This window comes from Salmo salar, chromosome 13 (assembly GCF_965601325.2).
Source record: "Salmo salar chromosome 13, fSalSal1, whole genome shotgun sequence".
Lineage (NCBI taxonomy): Eukaryota > Metazoa > Chordata > Actinopteri > Salmoniformes > Salmonidae > Salmo > Salmo salar.
In genome coordinates this window covers 84,694,842-84,714,275 of record NC_138303.1, presented here as the reverse complement: position 1 = coordinate 84,714,275, position 19,434 = coordinate 84,694,842, and the positions used below count along the sequence as shown (strand labels likewise).

At 45.0% G+C, this 19,434-nt stretch overlaps 1 protein-coding gene across 1 annotated transcript; it reads left to right on the top strand.

The window, feature by feature from the left end:
* The first annotated feature begins 323 nt into the window (after positions 1-323).
* On the top strand, positions 324-13,458 carry LOC106567871 (neuronal tyrosine-phosphorylated phosphoinositide-3-kinase adapter 1). Its single transcript, XM_082959744.1, has 7 exons — positions 324-398; positions 5,492-5,739; positions 8,415-8,794; positions 8,921-10,633; positions 10,829-11,074; positions 11,481-11,587; positions 13,084-13,458. The coding sequence occupies exons 1-7, from the start codon at positions 324-326 to the stop codon at positions 13,456-13,458; spliced, it is 3,144 nt and encodes a 1,047-aa protein (XP_082815870.1).
* Positions 13,459-19,434: the final 5,976 nt, after the last annotated feature.

Here is a 19,434-nt window from a genome sequence, read left to right as displayed (position 1 = left end):
ATCTATCTATCTATCTATCTATCTATCTATCTATCTATCTATCTATCTATCTATCTATCTATCTATCTATCTATCTATCTATCTATCTATCTATCTATCTATCTATCTATCTATCTATCTATCTATCTATCTATCTATCTATCTATCTATCTATCTATCTATCTATCTATCTCCATCCCCCTCCCCCCTCTCTTTCTCCCTCTTATCCTCCCTCTCCCTCCCTCCTTCCCAGTCCTTTTCTCCCAGGCTGATTGGCTGCAGCGTGTCGGGCTTCCACGGCGTACAGTCGGGCTTGTTAGAGTGTGGTGAGGGTGACAGTGTGGATGCGTGCGGCGCGGGGTCAAGCCATGATAGCACACAGTGCGGTGCTGTACAGTGTGGCGGTGTGGTGGAGCCCCGTAACAGGCCAGCACTGTGGCGTGACAGACAGCAGCCCCATGGCCCAATAGAGCAGACGGCCTGACAGCCAGGTGCTCTCTCTGCCACCACTGGGAGGCAGGGTAGGAAGGAGGGAGGGGAGGAGTGGCAGGGGAAGACAGGGAGGGATGAGGGAGGGAGAGAGAGAGAGGCAGGGCGAGAGGGAGGGAACGAGGAGAGAAGGGGGAGACAGGAGGAGTTTATGTAGGGCTCATTGTCTCGGGAGCTCCGTCTCCCACAAACAACCCAGATGGCAGCGAACGCACAGCGTGGATTCAGAAGTCATCCAAGGTTGAGTTTAAATAGGAGATGTAGAAACAGCCACAGACACAGTCCTTTGACACCACAGATCCTCAATATACTGTAAGCCTGTAAGGTTAGCCACTCCCTTTTTACAACCAGAGATGATTCTCACAGTAATTATTGTTTGGTTAGTTCAAACTGTGGGCATATCTCATTTTCATATTTTTCTCAATTAATTTACTGTATCAGTTCTCTACCTTTTAATCAGTGAGCATTTGAGGTTATAGCTCGAAGGGTTTTGTGTGTGTCCATGTGTCAGTGTGTGTGTCCATGTGTCAGTGTGTGTGTCCATGTGTCAGTGTGTGTGTCCATGTGTCAGTGTGTGTGTCCATGTGTCAGTGTGTGTGCATGTCTGTATGTCCATATGTCCATGTGTCCGTGTGTTTTGTTTGCTCATGTGCCTGAATGGCTACATTATCTACAGCCTTGCATGCAGATCCAGTTATGTGAATCACGCCTCCTTCTGCCTCCATCTGCCTCCATCACGCCTCCATCTGCCTCCATCTGCCTCCATCACGCCTCCATCTGCCTCCATCTGCCTCCATCTGCCTCCTAGCTCTAATGAGGTGGATTTGAATGACTTCTGACCCTGTAAATGCATCTTAAACTGCTTTTAAAATCCCCAAATTGCTGCTTTAATGTGTCAGTGTGTGGGCTTTGGTTGCATATATATACATTGTGGGCTGCATATACAATATAGCCTATATAGTGTGTGTGTGTGTGTGTGTGTGTGTGTGTGTGTGTGTGTGTGTGTGTGTGTGTGTGTGTGTGTGCGCACATGTGTGTACGTGCCGTGTGCTTATACTGTAGCACATGTAAGAGCTGAATAAGACTGCATGTGAGTGCTGCTTTTGCCTCCACGATCATTTAGGCTTTGATAAGAACATGCTCTAGGAGTACATGGTGTGTATGGTGTGCTGCTGTATGGTGGAGTAGTGAACCTGATGAACCATCTCCCATGCAGTGTCCTAATCCTCAGCACACTTCTCAACAGCTGTAATGCGACAATTGCAGGGCTGCCTGCTCAGCCACCAGATCCTGGAAGCCCAACTCAGTGGCCAGAAGGCGACCTACACTTTCTCAGCTCCCTAACCTAATTAACACTGAGTCACACAGCACGCTACACCATACTACGCCACACCACGGAGGGTAGCCAGGCCGCAGCATGCAGCGGGGCATTGTGGGTAGGGAGGCCAGGGCTCTGGACAACAGGAGTAACGGGAGCTACGATGACACACAGGTCCATCTCAGAACCATGATGGGATGACACCGCTCTCTGTATGATCTCTCAAAAACAATATAGTTGTTTCAACTTATTATTATTAAGTAACTGGTTCCACAGCCTTTTTTTTGTTTACTCAACTTTTCATTCAAATGTTACTTGAAATTAAAATTTGTAGTTGGCCCAAACTTATCACGGCTCAGGAGTACGGAAATACGGAAGAAAAAAAAATGTATGAAATGTATGCATTCACTACTGTAAGTCGCTCTGGATAAGAGCGTCTGCTAAATGACTAAAATGTAAATGTAAAAAATGAGAAGATCCAGATGTAGACAGTTCGAAGTAACACATTTTATTACAAAAACAGGGGGCAGGCAAACGACAGGTCAAGGGCAGGCAGAGGTCAGTAATCCAGAGCAGAGTCCGAAAGGTACAGATCGGCAGGTATGCTCAGGGTCAGGGCAGCTCCAACTTGAGAAAACGTAGGCAAAAATTCAGTCAACTTAAAATGATTTGTTTGCGCAACTTATCTCATATGTTCATTCAACTGGAAATTATTATTTGGGCATCTTAACTAAAACAGTCTGTGCAACTGGTTACACACACACAAACAGTGCTTTTAACATACACTGTTTTCAACATACATATTTTGACATACATAATTACATTGTGCATGTTCATTTTTACAGTAGTTATTATTCAACATGCAATCTACCTGGGATTTGAACTCACAACCTTTTGGTTCACGGCATTCCGATCTTCTATTAATCTGACTATTCTCTAATTCTTACATTCCAGCTTCTTCTCCTTTTTCACTGTTTATTTATCGCCTCCTTTTTCTCCATTTACTTATCCCCTTTCCCTTTCTCTCTATCAATCTGTCCCCACTTCGTTTTTTGTCTATTCATGTTTATCTCTACCCTGCTCTCTTTATCGGCTTCCCTCATCTTTCCCAATACCTCCTCTCCTCTCTCCCTCGAGTTCCTGCCTGAGCTGTCTCCCTCCCTCCCTCCCTCCCTGTCTTTCTATGCATCTCTATCCATCCTACTCTTGAGGACTGTTTATCTCTCCCCTCCTCCCCACCTGTATCTCTCTCTCCCTCTCTCCCATGCCCACTCCTCCCTTTCTCACTTTCTATATCTCTTGCTATCTGTGTCAATTATCAGTTAATGTGACTATTCTCTCCTAATTGATTTGATTTACTTATTTCAGCATTTATGGTTTTCTGTATTAGTTGTGTAATGTTGGTGGGCATATTACTTTGTTTTAATTTGACTCCTTAATCACTATAATAAATACAATTGTTTTACTTTAGAGTACTTTTAACAAAGCTGAGATTTACTTTGGAGTGCAAGGTGTAACAGTACATGTGGAATCAGTCATTGACACAGACAAGGTGGCGCAGCAGGACGAATGATATGCCATGAACCAGGAGTTTGTGAGTTCAAATCCCAGGTGGCGACATGTTGAATAATAATTACTCTATAATGAACAGGCACAATGTAGTTATGCATGTCAAATATGTAAGTTGAAAGCATTGTATGTCAAAAGCAGTGCGTGTGTAGCTAGTTCCACAGACTCACTTAGTAAAGATGCCCAAATCATTTCTTTTTATTTGAATCAACATAGGAGACAAGTTGAGCAAACATATCATTTTAAGTTGACTGAATTTTCTCAAGATTTTATTTTTTACAGTGCATACTGTATATGGCTCTGCTATCTTCCATTTATTGTAATCGGATTGAGGTTGAGATTTATATTGGTTATAAGACATTAAATTGGCTATCCCAACCTATAAAAACGTATAATCTAATGGAGTAAATTTTGTTTAATTCCCTGTGCCGTTGGAGAAGGGTTGGTACAGTTATGTGTGGGTGGATTCCTTGAGTGCTATATTAAATGTGTACTAGTAGACCATTATTGATTTTGTCCACATTGGATGTTGGCATAATTTTGATCCAGTGTTTGTGAGGCTTCTCAAACCAAAACCAATAGCAAGGAAAGAGTATCCCGTGCAGTATAAGTAAAACCACCAAAAGCCCCTGAACTCTCACACTGACAGCTGTGCTTTTCTTAGCCAATCGCAACACTGTGCTTGCATACTCCAATGCACACAACACTGTTGGGCATTCAAATATCTGCCTCACAACAAGCCTGACTCCTCATGTCGTGGTCACGAAGCCTTGTGTGCGCTACATATGACCAACCACATTACTGCCTGGGTAGCAGACAGTTCTAGTCAGGCGACCCCAAGGCCCCCAGCCAGAGAGCAACACAGCAGTTGAGTTACCATGCTTACTCAGATAGTCATAATTGGATAATGAACATATACTGTAAATAGTGTTTTCATGTGATCAACTGTAGGTTGGGCATTGGTGTAAACAACACAGTGGCTGAGTAAATATACAGTACCTGTGCCTTACTGTCTGGCTGCCTGGGTGCCTGGCCCAATGCACAGTTTGTTTTAGCCTGGAGGACAGGATATCCACCATGACACAAGGAGCCTTATTAGCAACGTTTCCTGCATTGCAGCGTATCTGGATGCTTTCCCATGTTTTGGTCAGATATTTTGTCAGACATAGTTTATAATGCTGCGTCTCATCTGGGTTTTAACTTTCCCCGCTGATCATAACTCCTACCCTGAATCCCTCCTGGTCTGTTCACCTGTATGGAAGAGCAAGACCCCAACGTGGTCTCGGAGTATTTCATTTCATTCTATATGTAAATCTGAGACACTCCATTTAGTATGATATGTGACGTTTCGTATTATATATATTCATTTGTGGATGTCCATCACCCATTTCGTATGACATGTTACGAATTACAACTCATATGTTATAGATTTGAAAAATGTGCAATATGTTAAGAATTTGAAAAATGTACTATATGTTACGAATTTGCAAAACGTGTGATATATTATGAATACTAGCTAGGTGGCTAACTTTAGCTAGCTGGCTAGGGTTAGGGGTAAGGTTAGGGTTAGGGTTAGGATTACGTTTAAGAGTTAGGTTAAAGGGTTAAGGTTAGGGTTAGGGGAAGGGTTAGCTAAAAGGGTTAAGGTTAGGGTTAAGGTTAGATGAAGGGTTAGCTAACATGCTAAGTAGTCGCAAAGTAGTAAAAAAGTAGTAAGTAGTTGAAAAGTTGCTAATTAGCTAAAACGCTAAAGTTGTCTATGATGAGATTCGAACTCATAACTGTTGTGGTTGCTAGACGTTCGCATTATACGCCTACCCATCCATCACGACCAACCATCCTACTTTAATTTTAAGTAGCCATCTGTCTTATGTAACCATACCGTATCATACTAATTTGAGTGTCCCAGATTTACATTTACTATGTTACGTCTAGTCTATGAGACCAGGCTGAGGAGCCAGGTACTATAATCGTGCTGTGACTGCTACTGCCCTACATACAGCATGTCGACATGAGAGCCGTGTAACTGTGTAGGGGAGCTGTGTAAAAGGAGAACTGGAAGTGACTGTCATGTCAGCTCAACATGTAGTAGATGACTATTAACAATGCCACTGTCTCCATCTCCTCTGTGTCTAGGTGATTGAAGTGTGGCCTGCAGTGACATCCATCCCCTTCTCCCTATTGGTCTTCTATACCATGAGCTCTGGCTCCGCCCAGGATGTGGCGGTGGAGCATTTCTTGCGTGACATAGAGAGGCGGGGCAAGCGGCTACATTGTGCTGTGATTGGTTGCGAGGAGCAGCGTCCCCGTGGCGACATGAACCTGCTGTATCGTAAGAGCCGGCTGGACTGGAGGCACAAGGACCAGGAAGGCAATAAGAAGAGGTGAGCAGGGGTGAACTATCTCAACTCACAGCAGCGTGCTGGACTGGAGTGAAGGAATGACATTATTCAGTTGAGTTGAGTTGTAAATCTCTGAGCTGAAGTGGAAGAGTTTTATCGTTCATATTTTATGTGTAACCATGTCGAAAGGAAGTAGAGAAACAAGAGAAGAGAGGAACAGAAGATCAGAAGGGAGGAGCTTTATTGCCTTCATTATAGGGACAATGTGGCCCATTGGTGCCTATGTAGATTATGGCAAGCGTACACACACTTACACACCCGCAGGCACACACACACACACACACACACACACACACACACACACACACACACACACACACACACACACACACACACACACACACACACACACTACACACACACACACACACACACACACACACACACACACACACACACACACACACATACACACACACACACACACATACACACAGAGCTCTGCTCTTGGCTTTTCTTCACGTAATGCAATGAGACAGAAAACAGTTGCATCTCTGTTCTCCATGATGAACAGGCTCAGTGCTGTTTTCGCTGCCTGCACTAGCCCCCCCCCCCTCTCAATAGGAAGGTGTACAATGACATTGTCTCCCTGCTGGTTCACTGCTTCATAAGGGATGATGGCAGAGTTAAGGCACATCAGTAGGACAAGACTACTCATTGTGACCTATAAACAAGGCATGCATTTAGATGTGTGTAGTTTGTTCCGTTTTATCGCTCTTGCTTCCTCTACCTCAAACAAACATGGCAACCTGCACTCAGGGATCACTCACAGGCAATAACCTCCTAAATGAGGCCTTTGATTGCATGCTCGGAAGCAAAACATCTCTTCCTCCTCTCTTCACACACGAAGAGACCCAGTTTACCTCCCTCTCTCCCCCTCTCTCTCTCTCTCTCCTCTCTCTCTCTCTCTCTCTCTTTCTCTCTTTCTCTCTTTCTAATACACACATACACACCAGACACACACATATGTGTGCACCCACCCACTCAGTTCCCACTCTTTCAAAGCAGGGAACAAAAGGTGGTCGTAGCATCCAGCTCCATTCCTCCGGTCCTGCTAGGGAAGTCAGATCTGACCCATTCATCCCGTTGTTCCTTCCTCACCATGGTTACCTCTCCCCTCCTTTCCTCTCGGAATGGTCTTGGAATCGGAGAGACAGGTTGAAATGGTGATGATCCATAGTTGACACACTAAGTAGAGGCTTTTTATATACTGTGCTATACAGCCAATATATCCCTTCTCGGCGGTTGTAGTGAAGAACGGTTTCATTTCAGGTCTTTTCATGGTAATTGCTGAGCACAGTGTTTTTCTACTGACTTCAGCCACTGTTGTTATGGCCGAATCACCTCTATAAAGGTTCATTTACAGAGCTATACCGTATATTCTATATGTAATAACTCCAGATTTGGACCATGTCAGCTGCAACATCCTCATCCCATTTAATTGTCCGTTAAGGTACACCGTTGTATGGATTCTGCTCAAATGTAATCAATCATTAACTTGATTGGTGAGATATTGAGTTTAGTTTCTCCTATTAGGAAACCAAAGATGTTCTGAATCTGTGGCATTCCTGCATGATGGTAGTTTGGATGAGGTCATGATGACCTTCAAAAGATCTTCAGGGATTATCCATTTGACGTTTTTTGAAGTAAAATTGGCTTTAGAAAGCAATTAAGAATTTAGTTGTCTGTTTAATCAAAGGAACAGTACAGTAGTTGATACATTAAATTCCGATGTATTTACTTTTCATCAAGTAAACTCCAGTTGAGATTTTTATGCTGCACTGCCACACCTTTCTTCAGGCACTAAACACCCCTCACACATTATATGTTTTAAGGGTGCTTTTTCCTTTGTGCGCTTGTTTGTAGTATGTTTAGTACTTTGGCAAGCAATACCATGTGCATTTTCTCAGGTTTTGAGACAAACCACTAAACAAATAAACAGGCAAACCAGTTGCCATGGAAACAGATACAATACTTGGCAGAGGTCATGATGAGTGTAGTAAAGGGACAATGAAATAAAACAGATAAAGAATTAGTTAGAGAAACCCAGTAACACGGTAACGTACACACAGGAGGATTATAGTCAGAAAGGAGCAGCTAGATTTGGGAAGGCTGGGTTTTAGGGGAAGCAATTTCCTAATTGAATGTGCTTGTGATCTAAGGGAGCAGATGTGGAGGGATAGAAATGGAAGGATAGAAGAGTTCTGAAGAGGGAGGCCCCCCCCCCATGCAGATACCGGCATGCACAGCTGCTGCACTGCCTCGCCCAATCTCTCATCACTCACTCTCTAACGGGAAACTACGCTCCCCGTGCCATCCATGCATGAGGAGCAGTGTGTGTGTGTGTGTGTGTGTGTGTGTGTGTGTGTGTGTGTGTGTGTGTGTGTGTGTGTGTGTGTGTGTGTGTGTGTGTGTGTGTGTGTGTGTGTGTGTGTGTGGGGGGGGGGGGGGGAGAGAGGCAGAGGAGTAGAGGGAGCCGTAGGACTGCAGATTCAATTGAATGTAAGCTATGTAGAGACCATTTTTTTAACAGAAAAATAAAAAAGGAGAGAGGCAGAAAAGGGGAAGGCAACACAATGGGAAAATAAATTAACGTCCTTCAATAAGACGTGATTAACTGCTGAATGAGGGAATGTTGTTCTTCCTGTGTTGTCCAGCTCCAGCCAGAAGGACCCCTCCTCAGCCACGGTGGGCAAGGTCCGTGACCTGGCATCCTTCCGGCGCCACTTCCGCATGGGCTTCATGACCATGCCTGCCTCCCAGGACCTGTCCCCTCACTCCTGTGCCTCCGCCATGGCCCCCCGCTCTCAGTCCTGCCACGCCGTGGGCGCTGGAGACACAGGTCTGGAGAACGGGGAAGATTACTCTGACACCCAGTCACAGCACGGCGGGCGCTGTCCCCCTGCTAAACCCAAACGCCATCCCAGCACCCGTCTCAGCTCCTCCTCGGACCCCAGAGCACCTCACGCCCCACCGGACGCCCCTCCGCCACCCCCGCCCACTCACCCGCAGGCCAAACACTCAGAGAAGAAGAACGGTAGGCTATGGAAACAGTAATGAGGGTAGTGAAGTGGGGAAATGTGAAAATGTGTGTTAATATTATTGTCCCCGTTGTAATTATTGAATTATCTCTCATTCATTGCTCTCTCCCTTTCCCCTGTAGCCATGAAGAAGTCTGACTCAGGGGACATGTCCAAAAAGATGCCGCCTTTGAAGCCCAAACGAAGCCCCAGTACTCAGCTCTCGTTTGAGCCCCCAACTCCCCGTGTGCCCCCTCTTGCCACGCCCATCCAGGGGGGCGAGGTTCAGCCTCAGGGGGACAATGAGCCCGTCTACATAGAGATGGTGGGCCAAGTGTTCACCAGGGAGAGCCAGACTGCCACCCCTCACCCTGTCACGCCCGTAGCCACCACGCCTGATTCAGACTCAGATCAGAGCGAGGCCATCTATGAGGAGATGAAGTACCCACTGCCAGAGGACAGAGAGGGACACAAACGCCTCCCTCTCAAACACGAGAGACTCAGATCCTCCAAACACCACCACTCCTCCTCTGGCATGTCCGCCCATCTACCTCGCCCCTCCTCCTCCCCCTCCTGCTCCAAACCTAAAGCCACAGTGTCCATCTCCCACTCCTCGCCCCTCCCCTCCTCCACCTCCTCCACCCCTGTCCCCCAGCCCCTCTCCTCCAGCCCGCACCCCCCACGAGCCCCTACGCCCTACCTCCTCCAGGGGAACAAATCAGAGACAGAGTCCAACAGTAAGATCCCAGCCCCCTTCCCCAACCTGCTGCAGCACCGACCCCCGCTGCTCGCCTTCCCCCAGCCTGCTGCTGCCTCCAGTGGGGTCGGGGTCCAACACAAGGCTGCTTCTGCCAAACTGGGGACCATTAACATTCAGACCTCCTCCAGTATGACAGCTCCGTCTAGCACCTCTTCCTCCTCCACCACCCCCTCCTCTAACCTCCCTGTGCCCCTGTCAGGCTCTAAGGAGTCTAAGGACAGAGATAGAGACAGCCAGCTCGGCCCTGCACCAGGGCTAAGGGCCAGGAGCCACTCCACACCCCTGCCCCCTTCCTCTAAGTCCACCTCCCCCTATTCCCACCACCACCACCACCATCCCCACCCTCACCACCGCCCCTCACACTACCACCACTACCGCAAGCCAGAGAGAGGAGACTCGCCCAACCCCAACACCAACAACAAGAATGGCTCGGAGACCTTCTCCAAGTCCATTGCCCAGACCCAGACCCAGGGCTCGGGCAAGGAGGGAAAGTCTGTGAGCTTCTGCTTGAAGTTAGACAAAGCAGAGAGGGACAGGGACAGAGAGAGGGATAAGGACAGAGAGAGGGACAGAGATGGTCACAGGGACAGTCACAGAGACAGGGACAGTGACAGAGAGCGACACAGGGAGAGAGACAGAGAAGCAGGGTTCCACTTTACCTCCTCTCAGGCTGAGAACACCACCAACAACCTTTCATCCCAGACCAGTGCCAGTTCAGCCACAACCTCGTCCTCCTCCTCTTCCACTCACTCTCGCCCTCACTCTCGCTCCCAACTCCACCGCTACCACACCCCCCACGGCCTACCTGCCTACAAGCCCCCCTCCTCAGACAGCCCCCTGCTCTGGACCTACCCCTCGGTGGGCTTCCGGAGACCCCCGGCATACGACAGCCTGCGAGGAGGGTCTCATCTGCCCTCCTTGCACCACCAGGGTCACGGGGATGTGGCCTCCAAAAGCAGCACGGTGCCTGGGCCCGTCCAGGGGAAGGCTGGGTTCATGCCCTGGGACAACAGTGGCTTTGGAGACGACGGGTCTTACTTGCCCATGCAGAGGAAACTGTCCTTCAGCCAAGGCAGCAAAGAGACAGAGAGAGAGAGTAAGTTAACGTGCTGGACGGCATCATGGGTTTGAATTGAGTATTGAAATGTATCAGAAGTTCCTCAGATCCCTGGGGAAGGGATAATCAGACTATTAGACTGTAGCTAAGTGACATCTGTCACTACAATATACTTTGTCAATAGACGATTATTCCATGTTTACTCAACAATTCCCTCTGACATTCCCCTCTCAGAGGATGAAGGGCGGGCGTGGAATGGCAGTGCCGATGCCCTCCTGAGGATAGACAAGGAGGACCTGGGCCCTGGACGTCGAGGAGGAGGAGGCCACTCTGGGATCCCGGTACGCTTCACTGGAGCAAGGGGGCTGGGCCACAGTGAGTCCCTGACCGGGATGGAGGTGGGGTCCTTGGGGTTCCGAGCCCTGCCTAGAGGGGGTCTCCCCCTCCCCTGCCAAACCTTTCCAGCCTGCCGCAATGGAGGTAAGCACTAAGACACCCAGCACAGACTCCTTCACCCAGAATATTTTCAAGGAAAGGGGTATGTCTAGGATTTCACTAGCGCACAACAATCGCTTTAGAAAAGAGACAACATAGCAGATTTATCTGAAGATCCTATTACGTGCATTTCTTAAATCCACAGTCACATCATCATGGTGTTATGGGTTAAGATCATCAGTGGCTGCATATGTAGTGCCAGAGCTATATATACACACACACAGTCAGGCACATCATACCTCCCCCCACATGTATGCATAGTTGCACATAGATACATGAAATAATGCACTCCATTTTATACGCACAGCCATTCACCCTGACAACATGAACAGCACAGTTGATTTGTGGTTATAGACAGCTATATGAACAGTGCTTGTTTTTTCTGTTCCAGAACTGGGTCGATTGAGCCGCTCATCATCCACCTCTGGGGTGAGACAGGTGGGTGGAAGCGACGTTCAGTGGCAGAGCAGCCTGCCCCATCGAGAGGTACTGAATCAGGTGAATAATACCTATTATTATAATGACGATGATTATTATAATGAAGATGATCTTTGGTATTACTGTGATTACTGTCATTTGTACAAGTAGTAGTATTGGAATTATTCTGTAGAATATGGCCATTCTTATTATTCCCTGTGCTGATAGCAACAACCCTCCTCCTGAGCTATTTATAGTGTGGAGATATGTTCAGTGAGCAGAATAAGGTTGCGCCTTAAAGAATAAGTCCAGGGGAGAGCGATGCTCTAATTGACGTATGCAGAGATGCATGGACGTAAGAAGTATGCTTCTCTACAGTGTTTTGGGGCAGTGAGACACTGTCCAATAGCGTTGCATTTTGCCCAGTCACTTGGCTGCATCTCAAATGCTGACGCAGTTCGAGTGTGCTGTGCTGTGCTGCAGAGACTGTTCGTGTGTGCTGCGTAACCCTCCCTTGCACGCCACAGGGAGCCACAGGCTCGAATATGGTGTCACACTGCCGCCTGGTGGCAGGCTTGGGTACAACACGTTCTTATGGCTATTGTGGTTGCTGGGCTTGGTCTTCAGTGCTACAACAGAGATTCAGTGTTTACAGCAGGGATGGGCAACTTTGATGGGGTTGGAGGCCACAAAAAAATCTGAACTCATCATGAGCCACAGTGGCTCACGGGTCTATGTACCCACATCCATACCCACATATGCAGTCTACTGATTTGTGCAATCAATCCATTTGTGCAGTTAAACTACTTAATTCTCTTAACTAAATGCTTTATACCAGCGTTTTGGGGCCCCTAAAAGAGATTTGGTTGGGGGTCACCTCCACCTTGAGGGCAAGATATTTTACTGGCCCAGTCGTGACGTCGGAGAGAAAACATTTTATTTGCAATTCTACACATTTTGCCATGGGGCGGAGACAATATATGTACATTTTCTAACACATTTCATGCAATTCTACTCATTTTGACAAAACTTATGCCATGTTAATATGATATCTGAGTGAGAGTGACTAACAAAATCAATGGGGCACATGCCCTGCATACCAGATTGGTATTCGGCCATGATTACTACAAGTTTAGATAGCTGGCTAGACGTAACCTTTTACTGCAGTGGGCTTAATCATGGTCACACAGAGTCTTTCTTGATAGTCTTAAACAAATCTACTTTGAAACAAAAGTATACACCTCACACACATGGTTATGGGCTTAAAAAAATACATGTCAGATATAGAGTTGAAAGTATTACATTTTGAGTTTGCATCCCAATATTACTCTTTATACACAGAAGACTGAAATATAACAAAACCGTTTGACATAGAAACACCGGAGATTTGGTTATTTGATCTCACCAATCAAAAAATTGTTAGCTGACATGGCTAATTGAATGACTGTCAGTGACTGACATAACAAGTAACAAACTGTGACAAACTGTATTCATGCATACCCCACATTAGATTTTAGGTAAAAAAATCTTTGTTTAACTCCTCTCCTTCCACCCTTCCTGCCTCTCTCTCTGTCCAGTTGCATGGGCTGTCCCAATCCTCCCAAACGCCCTGCAGTCCTATCCTGTCCAGACAGCAGCAGCAGCTCCAGCTCCACCACCTCCAGCTGCAGTTCCAACACCTGGCCCAGCTGGCCCAGGGACAGCCTCCCACCAGCGGGGGCGCTGCCACGTCCGCAGCCCAAACCCAGAGGGATGGCAAGCTGCTGGAGGTCATTGAGAGGAAGCGCTGCCTATGCAAAGAGATCAAGGCCCACCGCCGCCCAGAAAAGAACCTGTGTAAGCAGGACAGCATGCCCATCCTACCCAGCTGGAGACGGACCCCTGAGCCCCAGAAGACTGGCATGCCCCCCTGTCAGAGGCCCCAGGCTGTGGTGTGGGACACAGCCATCTGAAGGGGGGGGGGGGGGGGGGGGTTGTTGGGGCTGCGGAGGTACAGAAGAAAAACAGGGGCAAGTAAATAAGTACTATTGGGTACTTTTGTGGTGAGAATCAATAAGTTTACACGTGGAGAGAGATGGTGACAATCCCTCTACAAAGGAAAAGAGGATGGAGGACTATTTCCTCTTTTAGGAGTGACAGTGTGATTACCGCCGACCTCCACAGAAGAGTGAAAATATACATGAGAGTAAGATGAGAGTTTTGTGCTCTCACATAGTAAAATAAACTTTATTTGGAGCTGATACAAGGTCTGCAAGGTTAATGAGATTTTTTGAGGTGTGTGGGCCAGAGAGATAATGAACTGAAACTGATAAATCGTTATTTTGCCAAGAGTGATCAACTCTACTTTGTAGAGATATAAAAAGATTGGGAAGATTCAGTTGAGGGATATACCAATCTAATTTGAAACCAGGAAGAGACATACGTACGATCTTTCAATACAGTGTGATTTCTTACACTTTAGTTTTAGTATTGTACAAGCCCTTCCTTGACTCTTTATTCATTTCTTAAATGCCAGTCAACTCAGACTTTGTTGAGGCCTAAAAAGGGTTGAGAATTTAACCTATAAGAGCAATGCTGGTTTAACTAATTAGGCCTAATTTCCCCTAATTTAACTGCAGCTTACATGAATTTTCTCTCCCTCCACTCTCACAAATGGCTATTGGTAGGGAGAGTTTGAATGAGACTTCAGGCTGATCCTCAGCAAGACACATCTTATACAAACTTATGTTCAAGCACACAGACTCAGACACTTTAAACACACACACACACACACACACACACACACACACACACACACACACACACACACACACACACACACACACACACACACACTTACAGTTGAAGTTGGAAGTTTACATGCACTTAGGTTGGAACCATTAAAAGTTGTTTTTCAACCACTCAACAAATGTATTGTTAACAAACTATAGTTTTGGCAAGTCGGTTAGGACATCTACTTTGTGCATGACACAAGTCATTTTTCCAACAATTGTTTACAGACAGATTATTTCACTTATAATTCACTGTATCACAATTCCAGTGGGTCAGAAGTTTACATACACTAAGTTGACTGTGCCTTTAAACAGCTTGGAAAATTCCAGAAAATGATGTCATGGCTTTAGAAGCTTCTGATAGGCTAATTGACATCATTTGAGTCAATTGGAGGTGTACCTTCATACTCAGTGTAACGGCCGTCTGAAAGAGTAGACCAAGGCGCAGCGTGGATAGTGCTCATCATGTATTGATTTCTGGTGAACACTTAAACAAAATAACAAAAACGACAGCCAAACAGTTCTGTCAGGTAATACTCACGAAACAGAAAATAACCACCCACAAAACCCAAAGGAAAACAGGCTACCTAAGTATGGCACCCAATCAGCGACAACGATGTACAGCTGTCCCTGATTGAGAGCCATACCAGGCCAAAACAAAGAAATACAAAAACATAAAAAAAGGACATAGAATGCCCACCCTAGTCACACCCTGGCCTAACCAAAATAGAGAATAAAACCCTCTCTATGGCCAGGGCGTGACACTCAGTGCCTCTTTGCTTGACATCATGGGAAAATCCAAATAAATCAGCCAAGACCTCAGAAAAACAATTGTAGACCCCCACAAGTCTGGTTCATCCTTGGGAGCAATTTCCAAATGCCTTAAAGTACCACGTACATCTGTACAAACAATAGTACGCAAGTATAAACACCATGGAACCACGCAGCCGTCATACCGCTCAGGAAGGAGACGCGTTCTGTCTCCTAGAGATGAACGTACTTTGGTGCGAAAAGTGCAAATCAATCCCAGAACAACAGCAAAGGACCTTGTGAAGATGCTGGTGGAAAGAGGTACAAAAGTATTTATATCCACAGTTAAACGAGTCCTTTATTGACCTAACCTGAAAGGCCGTTCAGCAAGGAAGAAGGCACTGCTCCTAAACCGCCATAAAAAAGCCAGACTACGGTTTGCAACTGCACATGGGGACAAAGATAGTACTTTTTGGAGAAATGTCCTCTGGTCTGATGAAACAAAAATAGAACTGTTTGGCCATAATGACCATCGTTATGTTTGGAGGAAAAAGGGGGATGCTTGCAAGCCGAAGAACACCATCCCAACCGTGAAGCACGGGGGTGGCAGCATCATGTTGTGGGGGTGCTTTGCTGCAGGAGGGACTGGTGCACTTCACAAAATAGATGGCATCATGAGGGAGGAAAATTATATGGATATATTGAAGCAACATCTCAAGACATCAATCAGGAAGTTGAAGCTTGGTTGCAAATGGGTCTTCCAATTGGACAATGACCCCAAGCATATTTCCAAAGTTGTGGCAAAATGGCTTAAGGACAACAAAGTCAAGGTATTGGAGTGGCCATCACAAAGCCCTGTCTTCAATCCTATAGAAAATCTGTGGGCAGAACTGAAATAGCGTGTACGAGCAAGGAGGCCTACAAACCTGACTCAGTTACACCAGCTCTGTCAGAAGGAAAGGGCCAAAATTCACCCAACTTATTGTGGGAAGCTTGTGGAAGGCTACCCGAAACGTTTGACCCAGATTAAACAATTTAAAGGCAATGCTACCAAATACTAATTGAGTGTATGTAAACTTCTGACCCACTGGGAATGTGATGAAAGAAATAAAAGCTGAAATAAATCACTCTACTATTATTCTGACATTTCACATTCTGAAAATAAAGTGGTGATCCTAACTGACCTAAGACAGGGATTTTTTACTAGGATTAAATGTTAGGAATTGTGAAAAACAGAGTTTAAATGTATTTGGCTAAGGCGTATGTAAACTTCCAACTTCAACTGTATACTCTCTAGCCTTTGATAAAAATGAGAAAGGATTCTTATTATTAAAGAAACATTGAAACATGTTGAATGCATATGAGATGGTTTGGTTTGCCTTGTGGTCTGGGTATCAGTAGATTGTTATTATTATGAAGTGGAGGAAAATACTACCTAACTGTTCGCATTTTTGTAATGTAGATATACAGACTTTCTCAGCATTCCTGCAATTTTACAGCAATATATTCCCAATGTGGGCGTAACATTAATATTAAAACATGTCAGCCAGCCAAAACATATCTCGGACATGAACTCAAAGTCATAGTTAACATGTCATATCATGCATGTCATTGAACAGACATAAAGTACTGTATAAAACCATATCAATGAATCGACTACAAGTTATCGTGTGGAGACGGTCATGTGAGATTGTCCGATTTTCACATAGATCTTGAAGATGCCATTATATCACTACATACACCATGAAAAGTCCTGCTGAAAGGTTATGTTGTGGTTGTGTAAAAAAGATTCATGCGTTGCTGGGGAAATCTTTTCAAAAAGTTAATATAATGGCAGATGGCACATACTGTACACTCAAACATAGTAGGCATGCTGAGGGTTTAATATTTTGTTATTAATAACAAAAGTAGTGCACTGGGCCTTTACTAGATTTGTATTATTAGACTGATAAAGCCGTCTGTAGCGCGGGCTAAAAAATCTGCACTCAAATCATACTGTACACTCAAATTAAATACAAACGGACAAAATTGTATAAAACAAACACCACCGGTCATGCGGACTCACAGTAACTTATTGATGAGTGTCCCATCCCACAAAACAATGATATCAACACAGATAGTAGGAGATGCTGCAGTTGATAAGGCAGTGCAACATCATCACACACACACACCTCAAACAGAATGCTGGAAGAACCTGCCCAAAAACACAGAAAACCCCTATATAATATGTAAATAGATATGTATAGCTGTATTGAAAATGTAGCAATTATTTCCACTTTCATACTTGTAATCAATAAATCTAATGTAGCATATAATGTATAAATGTATTTGTTCATATATATTTTTTTTTAAACTTTTTTTTATTGGGTACTTTATCTGTTGCAACTGGTCCACACAGACATTACTGTACGGATTTACCAATACATGACAAGCCCTCAAGACAAAGGCGGTCTCACAATTGTTGTATCATATTTATGCAAGATTCCCTTTAAGCAGTACATACAGTTGTGGTATTTATGCCCTTTTCTACATACATTGAATTTATGTACAGGTTTGAACAACTCAGTTTGACCATTGTTTGGACATTTTCTGAAATACTTTGCTGCTATCTCAAACTACTACTAGCTACTGTTGTTGTTTATTGAATTACAATGGCATTTGTGACCATATCTAACATTACTACTCTTGTGCTTATTGTTACATACTTTTAATTGATTTACTGAAAACCATGTGAGATGAAGTTTGTACTGTAAAGAGTCAATCTCTCTGTACTTGTATTCTGGCACTTGAATGTCTCCTGGTTGATGTCGTTGTTTTACTAGTTAGCACCAACCTGTACAGCTCCAGTGCCACTCCGTGAAAAAGTATCCAAAATGTTCAAGTGACATTGCACCAATGTTACCAAGATACTGCTTCACTTGTTGCTACTCAAGGTTATCATCACCCATTTGACTATAATTGCAACTAAACAAACAGAGATGAGGACCATGTTGAGGGAGAGAGGGGAAGTGCAATGCATTCCTTACATTGAAAACATGTCAGAGTTTGGATTATATCCCAAACCCATTGATAAGTGTGCCCAATTGTATTTCAGATATACCAAGTAGTCATCTTTTTAAACATTTATTACAACAATTGATAAATTAGGCATCATTTACAAACTAGTTTACAGAAGCTGTGAGCTTTGCGTGTCGCCTAAAACAGTGGCCATTATATGAGTGCCATAGTATATTGATATGGTAAGATACGGTGTATCTTGGAAATCACTGTAGTGCTATATTCACATTGATATTGTCATTAAATCAGTTTTATATAATGAACAGGATTTTTTGCATGTCTTTGTTTCATTTCATGACAAACAGAAGCGTACAAATATGATCTATTTGCTTTATCTCTTAACATCTCTTATGTATCACGTTTAATATCATTGGTAAGATAAGTAGTGGTGAATGTAGAACATTGTCTCTGGTTAAAACCATTGCAGACAGACAGAATGCACTCTAACAGGATTCTGCTGCAAGGCTATGAACCCAGTGACACCACCCAGACGCAGACGTGTTGCAATGTCTTAGATCTCCAAGTGAGGGCACCATTCACATCCACTGTACCAGTTACCATTCTCTCTCTGAGATTCATGAACCTATCAATTCAGTATATGTACACACACACACACACACACACACACACACACACTGGCCACATCCTATGGCACCAGAAGTACTGCAGAGTAATCCATCAGCCTTTAGACTTGACCTCTGCACTGCTGTGAGACTGACTGGCAGACCAGACGCCCCTGACACACAATGCATCAATTTAGCTAAGGCAACTCCCTCGAAAATAAGCAGTGAGCTACATTCCCTATATCATAGACGTCAGTTGCCAGTTGTGTGCAAATAGGCATCATATTGATATTGTGTGAGGCAGCACCATATGGTCCTCCCTCCTCCTCTCCTTCCCTCATGACAGCCGGGTTTAGAGGACTGCATGGGAATTAACCGCAACATAATGAATAAATCCTCAGAGGAATCTGCATTATTCAACAGTGTGGGTTTCAGGGAGGGGATGCTGAGGGGGAGACATTTTGTTTAGATGGATGTTACTATATGAGCTATGTTCAAGAGCCCAATCTATGAGCAGCACCACTGTCTTCACACACATGCACGAGCTGCATGAGGAATCCCAAGAGCTTATATCATTTGCTGGACTGCTTTTCACTCAAATCCTTGCTCTGCCATTAAGCGAGCAACACAGGTTGTAGAGGGCATATGATTGGTTAGAGAGGCAAGCTGGTTGGCTGCTGGTGTTCTCTGGTGAGAGGGGAGGAGGATGATTGTAGCTTCCTCCTCCGAGGGGTTGGAGTGATGGGTAGGGGAGGGGGTGATGCTTGAGGGGTAAGTGAGGTTGAGC

Bases quoted from the DNA above. Each gene is read 5' to 3' on its own strand.
- LOC106567871 (XM_082959744.1), top strand. From the start codon at position 324: ATGCGTGCGGCGCGGGGTCAAGCCATGATAGCACACAGTGCGGTGCTG. The intron at 11,075-11,480 runs GTAAGCACTAAG...TTTCTGTTCCAG, and splicing joins TCCAGCCTGCCGCAATGGAG to AACTGGGTCGATTGAGCCGC. The intron at 11,588-13,083 runs GTGAATAATACC...CTCTCTGTCCAG, and splicing joins ATCGAGAGGTACTGAATCAG to TTGCATGGGCTGTCCCAATC.